General features: G+C 32.7%; 1 protein-coding gene across 2 annotated transcripts; it reads left to right on the top strand.

The window, feature by feature from the left end:
- Positions 1–1,987: 1,987 nt before the first annotated feature.
- On the top strand, positions 1,988–17,360 carry CSN1S1 (casein alpha s1). 2 transcript variants are annotated; one of them, XM_045056977.1, is made up of 18 exons: positions 1,988–2,103; positions 3,501–3,563; positions 5,370–5,402; positions 5,872–5,892; positions 6,557–6,595; positions 7,104–7,127; positions 7,755–7,778; positions 7,865–7,906; positions 9,101–9,124; positions 10,385–10,417; positions 11,226–11,249; positions 11,385–11,426; positions 12,429–12,470; positions 13,833–13,850; positions 14,287–14,328; positions 15,326–15,484; positions 16,101–16,142; positions 16,970–17,360. In XM_045056977.1, exons 2-16 carry the CDS (start codon positions 3,513–3,515, stop codon positions 15,482–15,484), a joined length of 618 nt encoding a protein of 205 aa, XP_044912912.1. In that variant the 5' UTR covers positions 1,988–2,103; positions 3,501–3,512; the 3' UTR covers positions 16,101–16,142; positions 16,970–17,360. The 2 variants fall into 2 exon arrangements, with proteins under 2 accessions (XP_044912912.1, XP_006931136.2); XM_006931074.4 differs by having other exon boundaries at positions 1,989–2,103; positions 11,382–11,426.
- The last annotated feature ends 1,223 nt before the right edge of the window (positions 17,361–18,583 follow it).

The following is an 18,583-nucleotide window of genomic DNA, read 5'->3' as shown; positions in this document are numbered from 1 at the left end:
GAAAAGACAAAAACAAGGCACTATAATGCAGTTAAAGATGCTTGCATGAATCGGAGTAGAGGCATAGCCCATTTTATTGCATTTCACCTTACTGTATGTTGAAGATATTGCATTTTTTTTACATATTGAAGGTTTGTGGCACCCCTGACTTGAGCAAGTCTATCAGTGCCATTTTTCAAACAGCATTTGCTCACTTCATGTCTCTGTGTCACATTTTGGTAATTCTTGCAATATGTCAAACTTTTTCATTATTATTATATTTAATTGCTGCAATTTAGAGATAAAGCTTAAACAGATGAAGAGTTGCTTCTTATGGATAAGCAAAGAAGGTGGTTTCTTGAGATGGGATCTGCTCATGGGGAAGATACTATGACGATTGTTGAAATGAAAACAAAGGATTTAGAATATTAATAAACTTAGCTGGTTAAACAGCAGCAGGGTTTGAGAATATTGATTCCAATTTTGAAAGAAGTTCTACTGTGGATAAAATGCTATCAAACAGCACTACACACTACAGAAAAATCACATATGAAAGCAAGAGTCAATCGAAGTGGCAAATGTCATTGTTTTCTTATTTTGAGAAACTGCTACAGCCACTCGAACCTTTGGCAATCACCACCTTAATACGTCAGCAACCATCACTATCCAGGCAAGACCCTCCCCTAGTGAAGGGATGATGATTCACTGAAAGGTCAGGTGATGGTTAGTATTTTTTAGCAATTAAGTATTTTTTTTAATTAAGGTATGTACATTGGTTTTTAGACATAATGCTATTACACAGTTAAAAGACCACAACTTCTATATATACTATAAAATCAAAAATTCATTTGATTCACTTTTTTACAATACTCAGTTCATTGGGGTGGTTTGGAATCCAACCTATAATATCTCCAAGGTATGCCTGTGAATAGAAAACACTAGTAAGCTGTTAAAATTGATATGATGTAGTCAGCAAGGAAGATACTATGTAGAGAGGTTCAATATGGAAAACCAATCTCTCTGATTCCCATTGTAGAAAGCCTGACCCATTCTGGAATTTCTTTTTAATACAGAATAATGTTCCTGTCACATGATTGTGAATAAGATGTAAATATCATTATAGTATTAAAAAAATTTTTAAATATATGGTATGTTTTTTCCTTATAAAAATGCAGCCATAATTAACAGTATTTTTAAAAAACCTTCTCTATGTATGGAAATTTTCTTCAGCATATAATATTTTTTTCTAAAATGTGTGATGCAAGTTCATTCTAGGAGTAAAATTGGGGGTTGGAGAGAGGGACTTTTTTTTTTTTAGTTTTATTTACTTTAAAAGATGGAAAATCAGAGGTATGATTTATTTTTTGCAACATTTAAAAATTTAATTCTTCAATAATTATTACTTTTAGTTAAACAATCTAGTAACTAAATTAATGTATGATATCACAACTAGAACTTCCAAAGCAAAGCAAATAAAAAATGATGTGATGAAGTTAACATGCCACCAAAATTTATAGGATAATTACATTTCCTTTTTGGAAAAAAAATCAGAGCATATACAATGTAAGTTACCCCACAAAATGAATAATTAAAATAACTAATGTATGACAAATTGAGTTTTAAAAGGTGAAGTAAATCATGAATTCTTACCATGACCTAGCATGTTAACAAAAGTTGAAAAATTTTGTAGACTAATTCATCCCAAGAATTTTCTTTATAGGCATTGGATTTTTCAAAAGATAAAAAGAGAGTTTTACTTATATATTAGTCTTTCCAATTATTCACTTAACAGACAATCATGTTCCTATAATAACCATAAAGTTGGATATGTTTGTATTTTAATTTTGAGTAATGATATTCCATTTCCTCTATAATCTGTTATCAGAGCATGAATCACTCCTTTGTTGGAAGCTCTCCACAGAATTTCTTGGGAGAGAAATTGAACTGAAAATGAATTTCCTATTTGAGAGAATTCTTAGAATTTAAATAACCTATTGGTTGAACTGAAACCACAAAATTAGCATTTTACTAATCACTTGGTTTAAATAGCTGTGGAGCAAAGACATCTGCCATCACCTTGATCATCAACCCAGGTTGCTTCTTCTTCCCAGGCTTGAGCTCAAGGTATTGTGTTTACATATCACAAACTTACTATGATTTCACACTGTCTAATCTTTCTTTCTTTCATTCTTCATTAAGATGCATTTGTAACTTTTCTATGTGTTTGCAAATATTGATACCTTCTTATGATTTACTGGTAGTTTAGAATGCATTTGCAAATTTTGACAACATTGATCTCAGAGATTTTGGTGAAAACTTACTATAGCTTTATAAAGATCAAATCATTTTTTTAAGACTTGGTAACTAAAATCTGGTATATTGAAAAAAGTAGATACATAATTTCAATAGACACTTTTGATGACGCAGTTTGAATTATTTTGTCCAATTCCATGGAAAGTTGCTATGCAAAATAATTTCTGATCTTTTTAATTACTATAACATTTCTGGTAGAATGTTTCACGACCATTTTTATTTCATGTCACATGGCTAATAAAACTAATTATATAAAGAGTACATCAATGTTAGACACATAAATGACTACTTTTGTAAAGATGTTTAAATTTGGCTATTTGGAAGGATACAAATGGGTAAAGATAGTAAACTCATTTTGGGCTTATAAATATGTCTTCTTTACTGATGTGTTTAGATTCAACAGTTTGTTTTTAGATTCAACTGAAGCAGTATATATAAAAATGTCAGTATTAGTTTGTCGACTAAGGCATAACATGTATAACATGATTTTTAAAAATAATTTCCCCAGAAACCATTTTTCTACTACATATAAATGTCAGTAGTTACAGATTCTTGCAGTTTGATGGAACTCTGGAAATCAAACGTAACAAGATATCTGAATCTTATGAATCTGTCCAGTCATCTTCATACAGTCATGTCATGGATAGATCAGTGTAGTCAAACATGAAGTGATAGCTAGATTTTTTTTAATAACTGATGGAGATTAATAATTTCTACAAATGCACTGATATCATTTTTCACAAAGATTCCAAAAGAACAGAATGCTCTAAAATAGACTTAAAGGAGAGATTTTCAAAAAAATTCAGATAAAATAAATTAGTTTTTTACTCATTTAGCAAATCTGATGATCTAAGAGGAAAAGTTTGGGTTTTTTAAAAATTGTATGTAAATATTGATAATCCTTTATTCCTCAGACAAAACCATATACCATACCCAAAAATCAATTTTTTTCTTTTAGAATGCTAGTAGATGAAAATATTGGTCAGAAATTGATATTTCTTAAAATAAGCACTGAGCAAGATAACTAGAATCACAAACTAAATTTATGTTAAATAGAAAAATTAAAGATAATGTTAATTAAAATACCACTCCTCAAATGGACCTATTTTATCATAAATTTTCCTTTTTTGGAAAATCAAGGATTTCTTTTTCATGAAATAAATTTTATTATAAGACCTAACTCATTTTTATTTTGTTCTCTTACCTAGGCCTTGACCACCATGAAGCTCCTCATCCTTACCTGCCTTGTGGCTATTGCTCTTGCCAGACCTGTGAGTACAGTAGAGAATTTAGAAAGTTGAAGATTCTTGTCAGAAAGGATCTTATATCTTATCAAACATGAAATATGGAGAATAATAAAGCATGGGATGATCTCTAATTAGTAAAGTCTTGATATTAAAACTATGGTAATATTTCACAAGTCTTAAGTCCAAATCCAATGTCTGACTTGAAATATAAGCACTACTCAATAAAAAAAAATTTAATAAAAAGTAAAAAAAAGAACAAAAAAATTAGTTATTGTACAACATAATAAATAGCATCAAAGAATGTAATTAGGCTCTTTCCCTTGGTCCATTATAGAATTAGCGTATTTGTAGACATATAATAGGTGCTGTATTTCCTTATCAAATATAACATAAAGTCACATATCCCAGTGTATTTTACTTTTGGAAATGAAGTCAACCTTCATTTGAGATAGCTGTGGCAACAAATATTTGCCCAAGGTATAGAAAACAAGGCTGATTCTTCTGATTCAGAAATCAAGTTACTGTGGTCACTGTAGACCATGAAACTAGATAATGTAAATTATTTTTCTTCTCAAAAATAAAAAGAAATGCTATTCTGTTAGTTACATGAAGCAAATGTTATTCTGTTTTCTTGTGATGTGTAGCTAATGAAGGAGGGAGGAATAAACAAGGATGACCTGGAGGGAAACTCATCAAGTAATGATTTGAGATATTTGGACATCACAACCATCAAATAAATATGGAAGCAAAAGTTTCTGAAGTGCTGGCATATTATTCTATTGATGAGACTCTTATTCTCTAAATCCTTATAAGGATAATGAGTAATCACCAGTAACTCAACTTCTTAACCAAGAGAATTTTGTTTATGCTACACTCTAAACACCAACAGAAAGAAATCTCTGACTTTGAATTACAAAAAAAGATCCAAGTCCCCAGGAATGTGTCGTGGGAGTAGTTCTTATCTTGTGCTTACAAATTAAATGAATACAAGTTCCTCAGAAAACAGATTCTACATCTCTATTCCCAAGAAAACATCAGAAATGTTTACGCTATCATTTAATCAAACTTAGCCTTGTCTCCAGAGTCAAGGTTCAGATTGAGAAAATCTTTTGTATAATTAAATTGATGATAAAAATAAAATCCAGACAAACAACATTTAATTAGGAAAGCATACATTTTGCTCCACAAATTTGTAATGCTTTAAAATCACCTTTAGAACGATCATGTAATAGTAGTTTAGAAAACTAAATAACTTATTTATCATTCTGGATTAATTTAAACTAAGAATTTTTTTTTTAGTCTTTTTACATACTTTTCCCAATTTTCTGTCGTATTCCAAAGAGAGAACATAATTAACCTATTTTGTTTTGATATTTGTTAATTAAATAGTTATAGTTACTTTTTTCCCCCATTTTGCTACCAGGGAAACGTGGTTTCAGATAAATTTAGCTATTAAAATAAAAGCCTTGGGGCGCATGGGTGGCGCAGTCGGTTAAGCGTCCGACTTCAGCCAGGTCACGATCTCGCGGTCTGTGAGTTCGAGCCCCGCGTCAGGCTCTGGGCTGATGGCTCAGAGCCTGGAGCCTGTTTCCGATTCTGTGTCTCCCTCTTTCTCTGCCCCTCCCCCGTTCATGCTCTGTCTCTCTCTGTCCCAAAAATAAATAAACCTTGGGAAAAAAAATTAAAAGAAAAAATAATAAAATAAAATAAAAGCCTTGCTTAAGTAGTAATGTTTAAATTCATAGTACATATTTATTGTGAAATTATTATTATTGTATTTTGATTACTTTTTCTTTTGTTTTGTTTACAATTCACTATTGTTTTTCACAGAAACATCCTCATAGACAGCTAGAACTCGTTCGAGTGAGTATTCTATTCTGTATTCCAAGAACTCCCTCTAATTATATAATGTAAGTGATGATGTCTTGATAACACACAGACTCTACACCTGTTCTCTTCTCTATAAAACAGTTTCACATTCACTGTGATATAATAAACTCAGTTCAAGTGCTGAGAAATTTTTATTTGTTTTCACAAACTTTCTTAGAGAGGTGGGCACATGAACTTACATAAATATTTATGGTTAATAAAAATCTTAATGTTCAAGAGAAATAATTAAACAGAATATGTTAACATGATCTATTTTAATGTACTCCTGCTTCTTTCTCTTCTACTTGAACTCCAACATGTGATTTATAATTTGGTCTCATTTACACACTGGATCTTCAATTAGATACCTGTACCTCACGTTTTTGCAAGTGTCATTACACCTCCACTCTGCCCACTAATTGAACTAATAATACCTTTTAATTTATTTTTTTATTCTTTGCAGAATGAACCAGATAGCAGAGAGGTAAGGCTCTTTCTCTACCCCCGGCTCCCAACTTTTTCTGTTAGCTATGATGAATGATGAATGTCTTCCTGCTCCACTTTTCATTTGCCTTCAAATGTATCCAAGTACTCAGCTACTTGGATTACTCTCTCAAATCTCTGTTTTGACTAAATCCTTATTCAATTCTTCCTTTGACATTTTGTTAAGCACAGACTTACTAAGTCTCTAAGCCTAGTAAAAAGAAACAACCAAATAGGGTGTCTACTTTAGTTTTAAAAATTAGATTATAAAATTAAAACTAATTATCTTTTCTTCTACCTAAGAAATATGCTGGCTTACCTAATTAAAATTGAGAACTTGTGTTCAAATGGACAAACATGCTCCTTTTTTTGGTATGTTTTTCATTTTTTTTTAATCATTCACACTTTATTTTTTTTTTTAATTTTTTTTCCAACGTTTTTTTTATTTATTTTTGGGACAGAGAGAGACAGAGCATGAACGGGGGAGGGGCAGAGAGAGAGCGAGACACAGAATCGGAAACAGGCTCCAGGCTCCGAGCCATCAGCCCAGAGCCTGACGCGGGGCTCGAACTCACAGACCACGAGATCGTGACCTGGCTGAAGTTGGACGCTTAACTGACTGCGCCACCCAGGCGCCTCTAATCATTCACACTTTAATTCTATAGGAGCTTCTCAGAGAAAGACAGGCTCTCAGGTTTGCTCTCGTAAGTGTTATCCATTTATTTTTCTTAAAAGACAAACACATTTTTCTGGGAAATGTATTTTAATTTTAGTTTATAAATGTTTTTTTCACTTAGCTTGACCAAATATTCCCTTCATTCAGTCACCCAGGCACCCACAAAGAATATTAAAGCCAGATGTTCAAATATTAAAAAGCTAAATTAAATTTTAATTTGTTCCTATGCATTTGCCTCTTTGTAAAACACTTAAGCTTTCCTTTGCATAACCTAGGTAGAATATACAATTTCCATACGTATTATGGATGGAACATTTTGTCTCTAAACAATACTCCTTTATGTATTGTATTTTCTATAATTTAGTGACTTAATTGTCAAATAAAACACAAATAGAAATTTGACTTCATGACCACTATTTAAAAAGTTGATAGGCAACCCAACTTTGCCTGAATGGTTTTTAACATGACTTTTCTTCTTCCTCTCTTCCTCCATCCCTCCTTCCCTCCCTCCCTTCCTTCCTTCCTTTCTTTTGTAGCTTACACCAAGAGAATTAAGACAGGTAAGGAGATCTCCACAAGATACACCATAAAGTTAACAAACGGATGCAAGTGTTGTGCTGTCCACTTCTTTATTGCCTCTTATGGAAATAGACACTAGGTTTATTGAACCAGACAAGTGAGATCAAGAGAATTCAGAACTATGACTGAAATAAGATAAAAGATAACAATAAAATATAGTGGGACAACTTTTTATTTTTTTTTAATTTTTATTTATTTATTTTGAGAGGAGAGAGAGAGAGAGGGAAAGCACGCCCATGAGTGCAAGTAGGGGCAAGGGGGAGAGAGAGAGAGAGAAAAAATCCCAAGCAGACCCCACACTGTCAGCACAGAGCCCGAGGCAGGGCTTGATCTCACCAAATGCGAGATCATGACCTGAGCTGAAATCAAGAGGTGACTCATTTTTTATTATTTTAAGTGCACATTGCCATACAGCTTAAGCAAAGAAAGCTTAGCAAAAAGAAACTGATGTTAAAAATGATATATCAAGAAATATTAGTGCATTCATGAGAAACATATTTATTTTTTAACTTGCAGCAGCACAATGCAAGGTACACTTTCTTACAGATGTTCACTCACTTACATCCCTATTCACTAATGTTGTTTCTCTTTTCTTTTCTATCCCTAAGGAACACCTCAGTGAACTGAGCAGAGTAAGGAACACCAATGGTATTTAAATTGTTTTATAAGTTTGTCCTTTCAAAAATATATTTTACATGCTACCCTTTATTGATTTCAGCAAAGAGAACTTCTGAGAGAAACGCAGAATGATGAACCCAAGGTACCAAAATTTTTCTTTCAATAGTGTGGCCAAAAAAAAAAAATGTATTCTTGCAGTGGGAAAATTATTTAAGTTTAGAAAAAAGAAGTTTTTCTATGGCATTTATAGTTTCTTAGAACTTTTCAGATATTCAAAATGTGACTTCTGCTGAGAATTCTAAAGAATACTGATTTTATTGATGTTACTTTACACCTATGGGGAGATGAAACATTAGTATGAATGAATGGATGGATGAAGGAAGGAAGGAAGGGATGTGTGCTTGCATGGATGTGATTGTGGACTGGCCAATTGTTTGAACTTATCACCAAAGCTGAAGAAATGCTTCATTCAGGGTACTATATATAACAATATATCTGCTCCAAGGATGTTTTACATAGTCACAGTTGATGATTTGCTTTATTTAAACATAATTTTTAAAACATGAGTTGTCTACTAGATTTTTAATAGATTTGGTATAAAGAGACCACACAGGTGCTCAAAATTTATGAGATAAATATATCTAACTATCCTTCATACCTGAATGATTATCTTTTCTTGGGAGAATAAATCAACTGATGTATGATCTTTTGTTTTAAAGCTGTTAAAGCTAATATAAGGAAAATGAAGAAGTAAAAACATTCCTTTTACATACTCACACAAAGTAAATAATTCTAAGTCAAAACAAAGACAGATATTTCTAATTCAAGAAAAAAAAAGATATATCACACATTGGCCAGAATTAGCTGGATAATTACACCAGCACTCATATTTTCAGCTTAAATTTTATTGATAATGTCACTATATTGCTATGGAATATAGAGGGAGAAAATCCATTTTGCTTAAGTATGTATGTGTCATTAAGCCAATGGTTTGTGCACTTTTATTTACCACATGATCTTTAATCCGGTGCTGCTCTTTACCTTCAAAAAGCCAAATTAAAGAAAAAGAACGTATACTGGGTAAAGTAAAATGCAGAATTATTTACATTGGTTTATCACAACATATAAGAATCCAAAATAATTTTTATTAAACTCTGAAATGCAGACTAGGGAGGTAAATCCTTTGGTTAGCTCAGGCCAGGGTAGGCAGGCCTTTTTATTTTCCTTATAACTTGGCTATTGCCTCAATTTTCTATTTTCTTTGCTGTCTATTTTTATTCAGCAATTGTTATTTTACATTTGAAACATAAAATTAATTCTTTTTTCTTTTCCTAAGGGACATGTTATGGAAGACCCTGAGGTAAGACATTCTACACTTTTATATCACACGTAGTACACACTATATGCTTTGTTTCATGCAAAACTATCTTCTCAAAGTGAGCAAGATTAAACTTCTCAAGTCCAAGAATGTACAATGTTGTGCCAGATAAAGTTAAAATTGGAAGAGGGAATATGTCATTTGTATGATGATCAGTGAAAACATTGCTTATTTATTAAAATAAAGAGTAAAAAGCAAAATGTGCATGACTGTTAACAAATGGAACATGAGGCCCCAACAAAAGTCTTACCTCTGCCATCTTGGGGTATAAGCTCTCTCAATGTTGAGGGCAGTCCTTGGGCAGAAAGAATTAATTGCAGCAATCACCAGGGATCACTGGGGATTGGCTCTGCTACCCAATCTAAAAATGTGGGAAAAACATGTAAGTCCCTAATATATAGTTAATCAACTCTCTGAAGAGATGAATAGTCTTTTGAATGTTAGAATCAGTCTTTTAAAATTTGCACTTCGATACAAAAGTTATATCCATATATAAATATAAACATACATGCCTTAAAAGGAAACTACATATTTCAAAGGGTAGATGTTTTAAAAGCTAATATAATTTTAGGTCCATGCTGAAATTGGTTGTTGCATTTTTTTTATTTAAATTTTTTTTTTAACATTTGTTCATTTATGAGAGACAGAGAGCACAAGCAGGGTAGGGGCAGAGAGAGAGAGGGAGACACAGAATTGAAGCAGGCTCCAGGCTCCGAGCTGTCAGCACAGAGCCCATCAACGGGGCATGAACTCACAAGCTGTGAGATCATGACCTGAGCCGAAGTCAGACACCCAACCGACTGAGCCACCCATGCGCCCCAATTGGTCGTTGTATTTTAGTGTTTCCAGTTTATTCACTTCAAAATAGCCCCAAAGGTGCACGAGAATAAATGCTTAACTCTGGGTAGGTCAGCTCAATGGGGCTTTTTCTTCAAATTTCATATTTATCACACACAAAAAATATCCATATACATTTTGCATTCTACTCAATCATATACCTGTGTTTGTTTTACTAAAAAATGTTTTTTTTAAGTTATTGGGTAAGTTATTATCCTCTTCTCTCCATATATTTTAAATAAAATTGATACTTCAGAAAATACATTATATTGGCCCTGAAGCTTTTCATATCACTCATTTCAAATCTGAAACCGGGAGTTAGCAACCCAAGAGGAAAGTGTAGACCTAGTTTCCTTATAACTCTAAAAATACCAGGGTCAATGACACTGGTTTCCTTTCTCTTAGCAAAGGGAAATTAGCAGCAGTTCATCAAGCGAGGTAAGTGATTTTGATGTTAATTCAATACCCCAATTAGTTAGAAAACATTTATGAAAGCTTGTTGAACCATGAAGGTTACATATTTCATAAGGTCTCATTGTACAAGGTGCCATATATGTAACTCTATTCCAATTTTAAGATGTGAATATCACCCCAACAGATGTAAGAAAACAACTCTTTGTCAGAGACAAAATGACAAGATTGTTGTTGGCAAACAATGGTATCTGGCTATCTGTGGTGCCCGAACATTTTTTCCCTAGTTATTTTGCCCTTCCCAGATTTCATATTTATTGAAATCTACCCATATTAGTAGACCTCAATCTTGTCATTAAAAATTACAATGGTGGCTATGTTTCTAAATCAATTATGTTAACATGTCATATTCTGTGTAGAAATCAACCCATTCGGGGTTAATTAATTACACATTCTTTGCCCCTTGTTAACCTAAAGAAAGAAAAAATAGCAGGCATAGAAGGTGATGAGGTCTTTCTCTTAACTTTGGGAGACCTTCATCCAAACTACAAAATAAGACCAACCCAAGTTTCTGTGAATTCACTAAAGGTGAATATTTTATATCCACCTTCAACATTCTGAATAATCTCCCTGCTGAAAGCAGTGAGAAGAAAGGGAATCTTGAATACAGTATATACCTCAAATTATTTACCTTGTCTCAGTTATGCAAAAATTTGTTGTTAAAATCAGTTAACCACAGTTATTTAGTAATAGTGTTTGGTTAATTAGCATTCTTACCTTAAATGTAAATTAATGTCATAAAATTAAAAGTGTGCTTGTTTCTATTTTTTTGAAGGAAGCTGTTCCCAATAACACTCAGGTAAGAGTTATTCATCAAATTTAAAATATAGTAATATTACCCAAGATATGCTACAATATGCATATACATATATGTGTATGTATACACACGCACACACACACACACATATATGTTATTGTTTTTGTTTTTTAGCAGAAGCACATTTCAAAGGAAGATATACTCTCTCAACGCTATCTGGTAAAATTTCATTATGAGCTTATCAAAGGCAAATGTACCAAGAAATGAGTAAGAATGTTATACTGATAAATTGTTCTCTTTCTCATTATCTGCTAAAATGTAATCCATAGTGAGTAGTCTGATGGATTCTAGATAATGACTGCTTCCTTTCTGAAAATAAAATTAATGAGTTTTTTAATTCCAGGTTTTTAATACATGCTTTAAGTTGAATATTTGTACTGTATAGTCTGCTTTGGATCTGAATAGCCTAGTATTAAAATGACAGTCCATAGATTTGGCCAGACTTGAGTTTGCCCCTAAGCTTTGCCTTTTACCAGCATGTGATGTTAGTTTATTTATCTGCTATAAGTCTATAATCTAATTTCTAAAATGACAATGATAATAAATATTAAATGATATAAAAGCAGCTAATATAATCCATAGTTCAAAGTAAATGATCACTAAATGTGGCTAATGTCAGAAGCATCATCATTTTTTCCCCCACTTCATCTAATATTTTGATTTCATTTGACCAAGTTTAAAAGTTTTGGTTAGAAAGCAGAAATCATTTTTAATTTTCTTAGTATTCTGACACAAGATATTATATAAGTAAAATTGCCTGAATACTCATATCTGATTGTATTTTAATTTATTTAAACTTAAAAATAACTTAAGAGGCACTTGGGTGTGTCTCAGTCAGTTAAGTACCTTTCTTTTGATATCAGCTCAGGTCACGATCCCAGGTCGTGGGATCTCAAAAATAATAATTAATTAATTAATTAATTAAATTAAAAATTAAAAAAATAAAAATAAGTTAAGAAAGCAGTTTTCTAATATTTTAAAAAGAAATAATTCAATTAGTCCAAATTATCTGTTGTAGAAATAACACTAAAGTAAGATTAATAGTTCCTCATTCTTTACTTCTAGAAAAAGCATTTTAGGATTCTAGCTTCATTACTTAAGAATGATGGGGTTGGACTGAATGGTATCCAAGCAACTGAGAATATTTTTTCTTTTGAATAGGAACAGCTTCATAGACTGAGCAAATACAACCAACTGCAACTGGTAATAGTTTATTTATTATAATACAAAATTGTATTCTGCAGAATTAAAATACATTAAATTTTATGTTGGGTGCACTTCTAAAGATATATTCATTTTTTTCTCAGGAAACTACTCTAGCCTTGGTAGTTAACAATAATTGAAAAATTATTCATATGACTGCCTGTATATTTACTATCAAAGCCATTTCTTTCTATTTATGCCTATACTAATGCTGTCTATTTTATCCATAATTACTAACCAAGGAGAAATTTACTTTGAGTAAATTCTACATCAAATCCTCTTATAGTCTCTGATGATACATTATATTTAGGACTTTATCATGTATTTATTTTCCCAAATTCAGTGCTGTATGGAGATTCCAGAAACATTCCTATTCCTGCTCATGAAAGCACAGATATGCCAAATAAACTTTCCATTTAAGGAAACAGTATAAACTCTGTAGGAGGAATCAGGAGTCCTAAACATTCAAATTGTTTTTGTCAAATCTCTCTAAGAATTGTCAAGTTGAACTTACTGTCCCTGGACCTGTTTCCTTATGTGTGAAATGGAAACATTCTTCCTGGTGTTATTTTGAATACTGGATTATCAATCTCCTACTCAGCAAGCCCTAAATCTGGCTTGTAGCAAGTCCAATTTCCTGCCCTGACCCTTCAGACTCTATAAAATTTGCTTTGTTCATGAGACTTCTAACAACATTATGAAGGTCTCTTATCAAGATGTACACTTGAACTATAATGCCATAAATTGCTTTTATGCTAAAGCATATCAATAGATCAAAAATATACCCATCAGCACAACCTTCTTAACACTATTTAGTTTTGATCCTTTTGATTTTTATAAAGTCATTCGCTTGGGAGGAAAAAAAAAAAAAAACCTTTACTTTTAGTTGCAACAAATCAACTTAATTAAGACTTTAGGGAAAAGGCCCTGTCGTAATTTAGTAAAATTATATTTTTCGTTTTCTTCTGTTATCGGTGTAGGAAGAGGAGAGCCAATAACGAATTTAATTTGGGCCCAATTGTTATTCTTATTTGGTGTCTAAGTTGCTTATTTTTAAAATAAAGTCCAAATAAATTTAAATATATCACTAACCACCCCCCCCCCCCAGAATTCACCATTACTGATCTGAGAAATTACAGGAATAATGTTTTATTATTTTAGGTATATGACTAAGCTGTTACCTCCACAAATATTATTACTATATTGGTCTTGCTCATAATGTTCATTGTATTTCATAATGTTCATTGTGTCCTCAGTGGCTAGCATAGTTATCCCTGAATGAGTGAAAGTACCTAATAAATGCTTGTTATTCATAAATTAATAAAGTCAATATACTAAAACAAAATATTTTCTCTTTCCTAGGAAGCTCTCCGTGACCAGGTAAGATTATTTATTCAATCTAGAATATTTTAATTTTTTTTAAAGTTTATTTATTTTGAGAGAGACAATACACTTGCTTGTTTGCATGTGCAAGCTGGGAAGGGGCAAAGAGAGAGGGAAGAGAGAATCTCAAGCAGGCTTTGAGCTCTGTGCTGAGTCCTACACAGGGCTCAATCTCATGACTGTGAGATCATGACTTGAGCCAAAATCGAGTTGGATGCTTAACTGACTGAGCCACCCATGCACCATTTGAATATTATTTTTCTAAAGTTACAAATTAAAAAGTGTTTTTATACTTTTTCATAATTCTGGCATATAATGCAGTTTATCCTAAATTTCATGGATGATGATATATTCTTGGTACATTGAAAAATAAACGTTTTGTACCAGTAGATGTCTAAGTAATTTAGAATGTACTATATTTCCTTTTATACAGCAACAACTGCGCAGAGTGACTGAAAACAACCACATCCAATTGGTAATATTTTGATTAATAAATTACAGAGTAATGATATACTGTGAAGTTTAAGTATGTGTGCTTTTAAATAGCCTCACACTTTGAAGGGGTTGTTTTCTTCTTCAGAAGTTATTTCTCACTCCCAACTTCTGCGACAATTTATATTAATTGACAGGGGAGGTTAGCACTACTTGTCACTAGTCTTTGGAAAAGGAGCTGCTTTCTGCTTTTTGTCTCAGCTGATGTGGGCATTGTATTTATAATCATAAGCACTATGAAGTGTTAATCTCCATGGTTACATTAATTTCTCTTTTAACATATTTCTTAATTTTATATCTTTATGCCCATAGTCCGATTCTAAAATTCAATTTATATTTAGGAATCTCAAACTCTCAAACTAGTTGACACACTTTTCTTTTGAATAAACCATCTGGAGAGATACTGAATGTCTCTGTAAAAATACTCTCTGATCCTGTTTTCTCATCTGTGAAATGAAATTGTTAGTAATACATAGCAAATACCAACCTTTCCCCTGCCCTAAATTCCATTGTTCCACAGTTTTCCTAGGAATTCTAATTTCATTTTTAAGGCGATAACCAGATACTATGAACTATGTGCTGCCATAACAATTCTGATTCTTGTGAACAATAAGGTCAGTTCCATATCAGTCACGAAGCCCCCCAGTCACTACTTGCCATTTAGCGATTCTTAATAAAGATGGTTGAGGATGTTCCATATGTCTTAGAAGAAATTGCCTCTAGGAAATACAATGGACAAAGTTAGTGTCAGTTCCCAACTCTCTTACATGAAAAGTATTTCAAATAGGTTGCTTCTTCCACCTTTGAAGTTTTATTCAGAATCTGTAATTCATATTCTCTTTTTCTTTCAAAGATCTCACTGAGTAATTATGTCTTGTGTTGCTACAGCCATGTCTGAAATGATTGGAATGATTCATTTTCAGAGATTCAAAACAGCAATTGTTCATACATTGTTGCTTCTCAATGGTCTTTCCTTCTAGCCTTTCCAACAATTCTACCAACTTGATGCTTATCCCTATGCTGTGTGGTATTACCCTCCACAAGTCATGCAGTATATTGCTTACACACCATTCTATGACGTCACTAAACTTACGGCCCCTGAGAACGCTGAAAACGTTGGTGTTGTGCCAGAGTGGTAGGTAAGTTCATTTACCTAAATATTGATGTTCTACCAAAGGAAATAAAAGAAATTCACTTACAGAACCTACCATAGAAACAGGTTTAGAGTATTCATGGCAAATCAGTGTTCAGTGACTTATGTGAGAGTTTTCTGAAATGGAAAATTGACAATACTTTCTGCTATCTATGGCTAACAGTCCAACAGTCAGGAACATTTGGAGCAGCGTTATCTATTCTATAAGTGAAACTCATTCTTGATAAGGGTAGAAAAAAACTTTTCTCCAAATTAAAACTATAAAGGGTTCTGATACAGAACTCAGTTTTTTTCTTTTTGCATTTTTACTAATCTTCAAATGCCTTCCTTTGGGTTATACCCATGATACACATGACAATAGAGCACAGATTTTGGTATCCAATAGTTCTAAATTCAAATTCTGACTTTTGATTACTTGAAATAAGTATAACAATGCTTATTTTAATAACTCTGAATGTGATTAAATATAATCATCTTTGCAAAGTATAGTGCTGGGAAAATAGACACAGCAAATAAGTAGTGGTCATTTTGGGGGCGGGGCTAAGAAAATTTTATTGCTGACTACCTTGATCACATAATTTTAACAATTTTTATTCTTCCAGAAAAATTAAAAATTCTCAGGAACTCCACAATTATGGTGCTTGGTAAGTTTGCAAATTACCTGTCTAACCATTAACCCTATTTTCATTTGAAGACAAGGTAAAAAGATATGATTGTAGGCTGTAAGTTTTTTTTTTCTGCTGAAGTCTAGTTCCTTCAGAACACATTAGCACTTAAAGAATTAAATTGGCTTAGTAATGTACAAATTTTTGTTTCCTGCTCATACTGTATTTAAACAGCAACTTAAAAAGTTACCTAACTTTAATATAATTTATAATATTGGAAATCCTATACAAGTATAGGAGTTTGTATGTTACTAACATTCTATGAAGATGTGACATTGAGACTCAGGTGAACCCAACAGTTGTATCCTGTTCCTTGTGCTCACTACAGAAGAAATCCTTAGCAAGTCACCTAGTGAAACCAAATGATTGCTTGTCAACAGGCAAACAGACTGAAAAGTCAACAGATTTGTTTTAATTACCTTCTCCCACTTGATTGGAGCTTTTAAATGTGTGTGTGTATGTGTGTGTGTGCACTTCCCTTCACAATGGTGGCAACTTTCTTTCCAAAAGATCAAACTAAAGAAAATGATAAAACTCTGACCCACATGAAAACTTTTTCTTCCAGTTGCCTTGCCATATCTTTTATATTACTTCAAAAGAAAATACTATCTAGTAATAAATTATTTTCAAAACTTAAAAATCAGGAAAAATGGATATATATGTCAGCCACAGGAAAGCACAAATAACATTGTAAGCTTTATCTTAAAATAGAAAAAATGGAAATTAAAATGTGCATACCATAAAAGTGTGTCTTCAACTCAAAATATGTTGTATGGCTAACCACATATTTCCTTTTCTCTTTACAGATGTGACTGAAAATTCCATTCTCTAAATTTCGCCTCTATCGTGTAGAACCATCCTAGCCAAAGGATTCGACTGTTATTTTAGAATAGGACAATCCCAAATTGAAGGCAGTCTTTTCTTCTTGAGTTCTCTACTGTGCATTAGATAGAATATCATCATTTTCCTTAAGCTAAATTTTCCTAACAGTTTATTGTCTAAATTTCAGTTACATCATGCTGGTGTGAAGGCCACTGAATCAGAGGGTATGGAAGTCTTTACTAAGTTTCTGTGATGGAAATTTTGTTTAAAAAGTCTTTGAATTGCTTCTTCTGTAAGTGCCATCATTTCATGTAATTGTGTGCAGTGACTGAGATTTTTCTTTTTCTTTTCAATAAATTATACTTGTAAGGCACAGTCCATACTTTCTGTCATTATTCCATTCAGCAACATTTACATAATCCTTTTCAGAGTGTGTATATAATATTTTGTTTTCACTAAATTTTTCTATGATACTTTCAATCACATTTTAATGAAAAAGGTTAAAATGTCACTTCTGATTCTGGCAAATTATAAACGAGGTCCAAAATCTTTCACTTGAAGTCAGTTGTTTATAGAATATTTCCCATGAAGTGTGGCTGCAGAGAGGAACAGCAGTGTGGCATTTATTTGTGTGTCAACTGGGTACTTGAACAACCTGGTGATGCAATTAATTTATGCCACCAGGACCTGTTTGTACTCAACCCACTTGATTATAGCTGAGTTTATATGTAGGTAGATAAGACCATTTAAGAGGTCACCTTAGTACACACGGTCACCTAGTAGCCATGGTGGCCTGTTCAATATCCTTCAGAGCCCAATGAGGAGTTATTTCTTGAAATGACAATTGTTACTTGCTCTGATATCCTAAAAGCCCCAGGTGAGATTTACTTTTCAGGGTATATTCCAGGTTTGCAGCCAACCCAACACGTCATGACCCTTTTAGAACTATTGTATTTATAAGATCCTAACATACAAGAGATAAGGCCTCTTGTGGCATGCCCTAAGCCATCAACTGTTCGGCATCCTACCAATAATATATATTTTATATGCATAACACCCAAAGATGAATTTTTTGCCTTGAAAATGAAAAGAAAACCAGTTAGCATCGATTCTTCTGACTTCTCTCTGTGTTAAGAAGTACATGATAAAAACACTTTGTTTTTATCTGGAGGTTTGCCAACCTACTCCAACTACTGAACCTGCAAGAAATTAGTAGAGAGTACAGGCCCTTGTGTTTTCATAAAATGTGTCTCCCAGCTTCTTTCGTCATGTTATTTCCCAAGGCTTCAAGGATACTTGATGTTTCTCACGTCATGAATCCTATAGAAATAAGGTGATCAATTTAATGAATGCCCAGTGAGCCATGGAATAAGACAATCTTGTTTCCTGCAAGCTAAATTGTAGTACAAAACTAGAGTAGACTTGTCCTTAAAATTGTCCTATGAGGTAGAAGCCTCTGTTCTATAAGATTAAAGCAAACTGTTGCTGGTATTGTTTTCTTCTTTGGTTTTAAAGGCAAAATGAAGGGGAAAAATGTGAATATCAAGTATTTATGTGACACCATATTTAAAATACCACCTATGAGGAAGGTGGAGAGG

The sequence above is a fragment of the Felis catus genome, chromosome B1 (genome assembly GCF_018350175.1).
Source record: "Felis catus isolate Fca126 chromosome B1, F.catus_Fca126_mat1.0, whole genome shotgun sequence".
Lineage (NCBI taxonomy): Eukaryota > Metazoa > Chordata > Mammalia > Carnivora > Felidae > Felis > Felis catus.
Note: the sequence above shows the minus strand (reverse complement) of the source record. Positions and strands in the feature narration are given on the sequence as shown.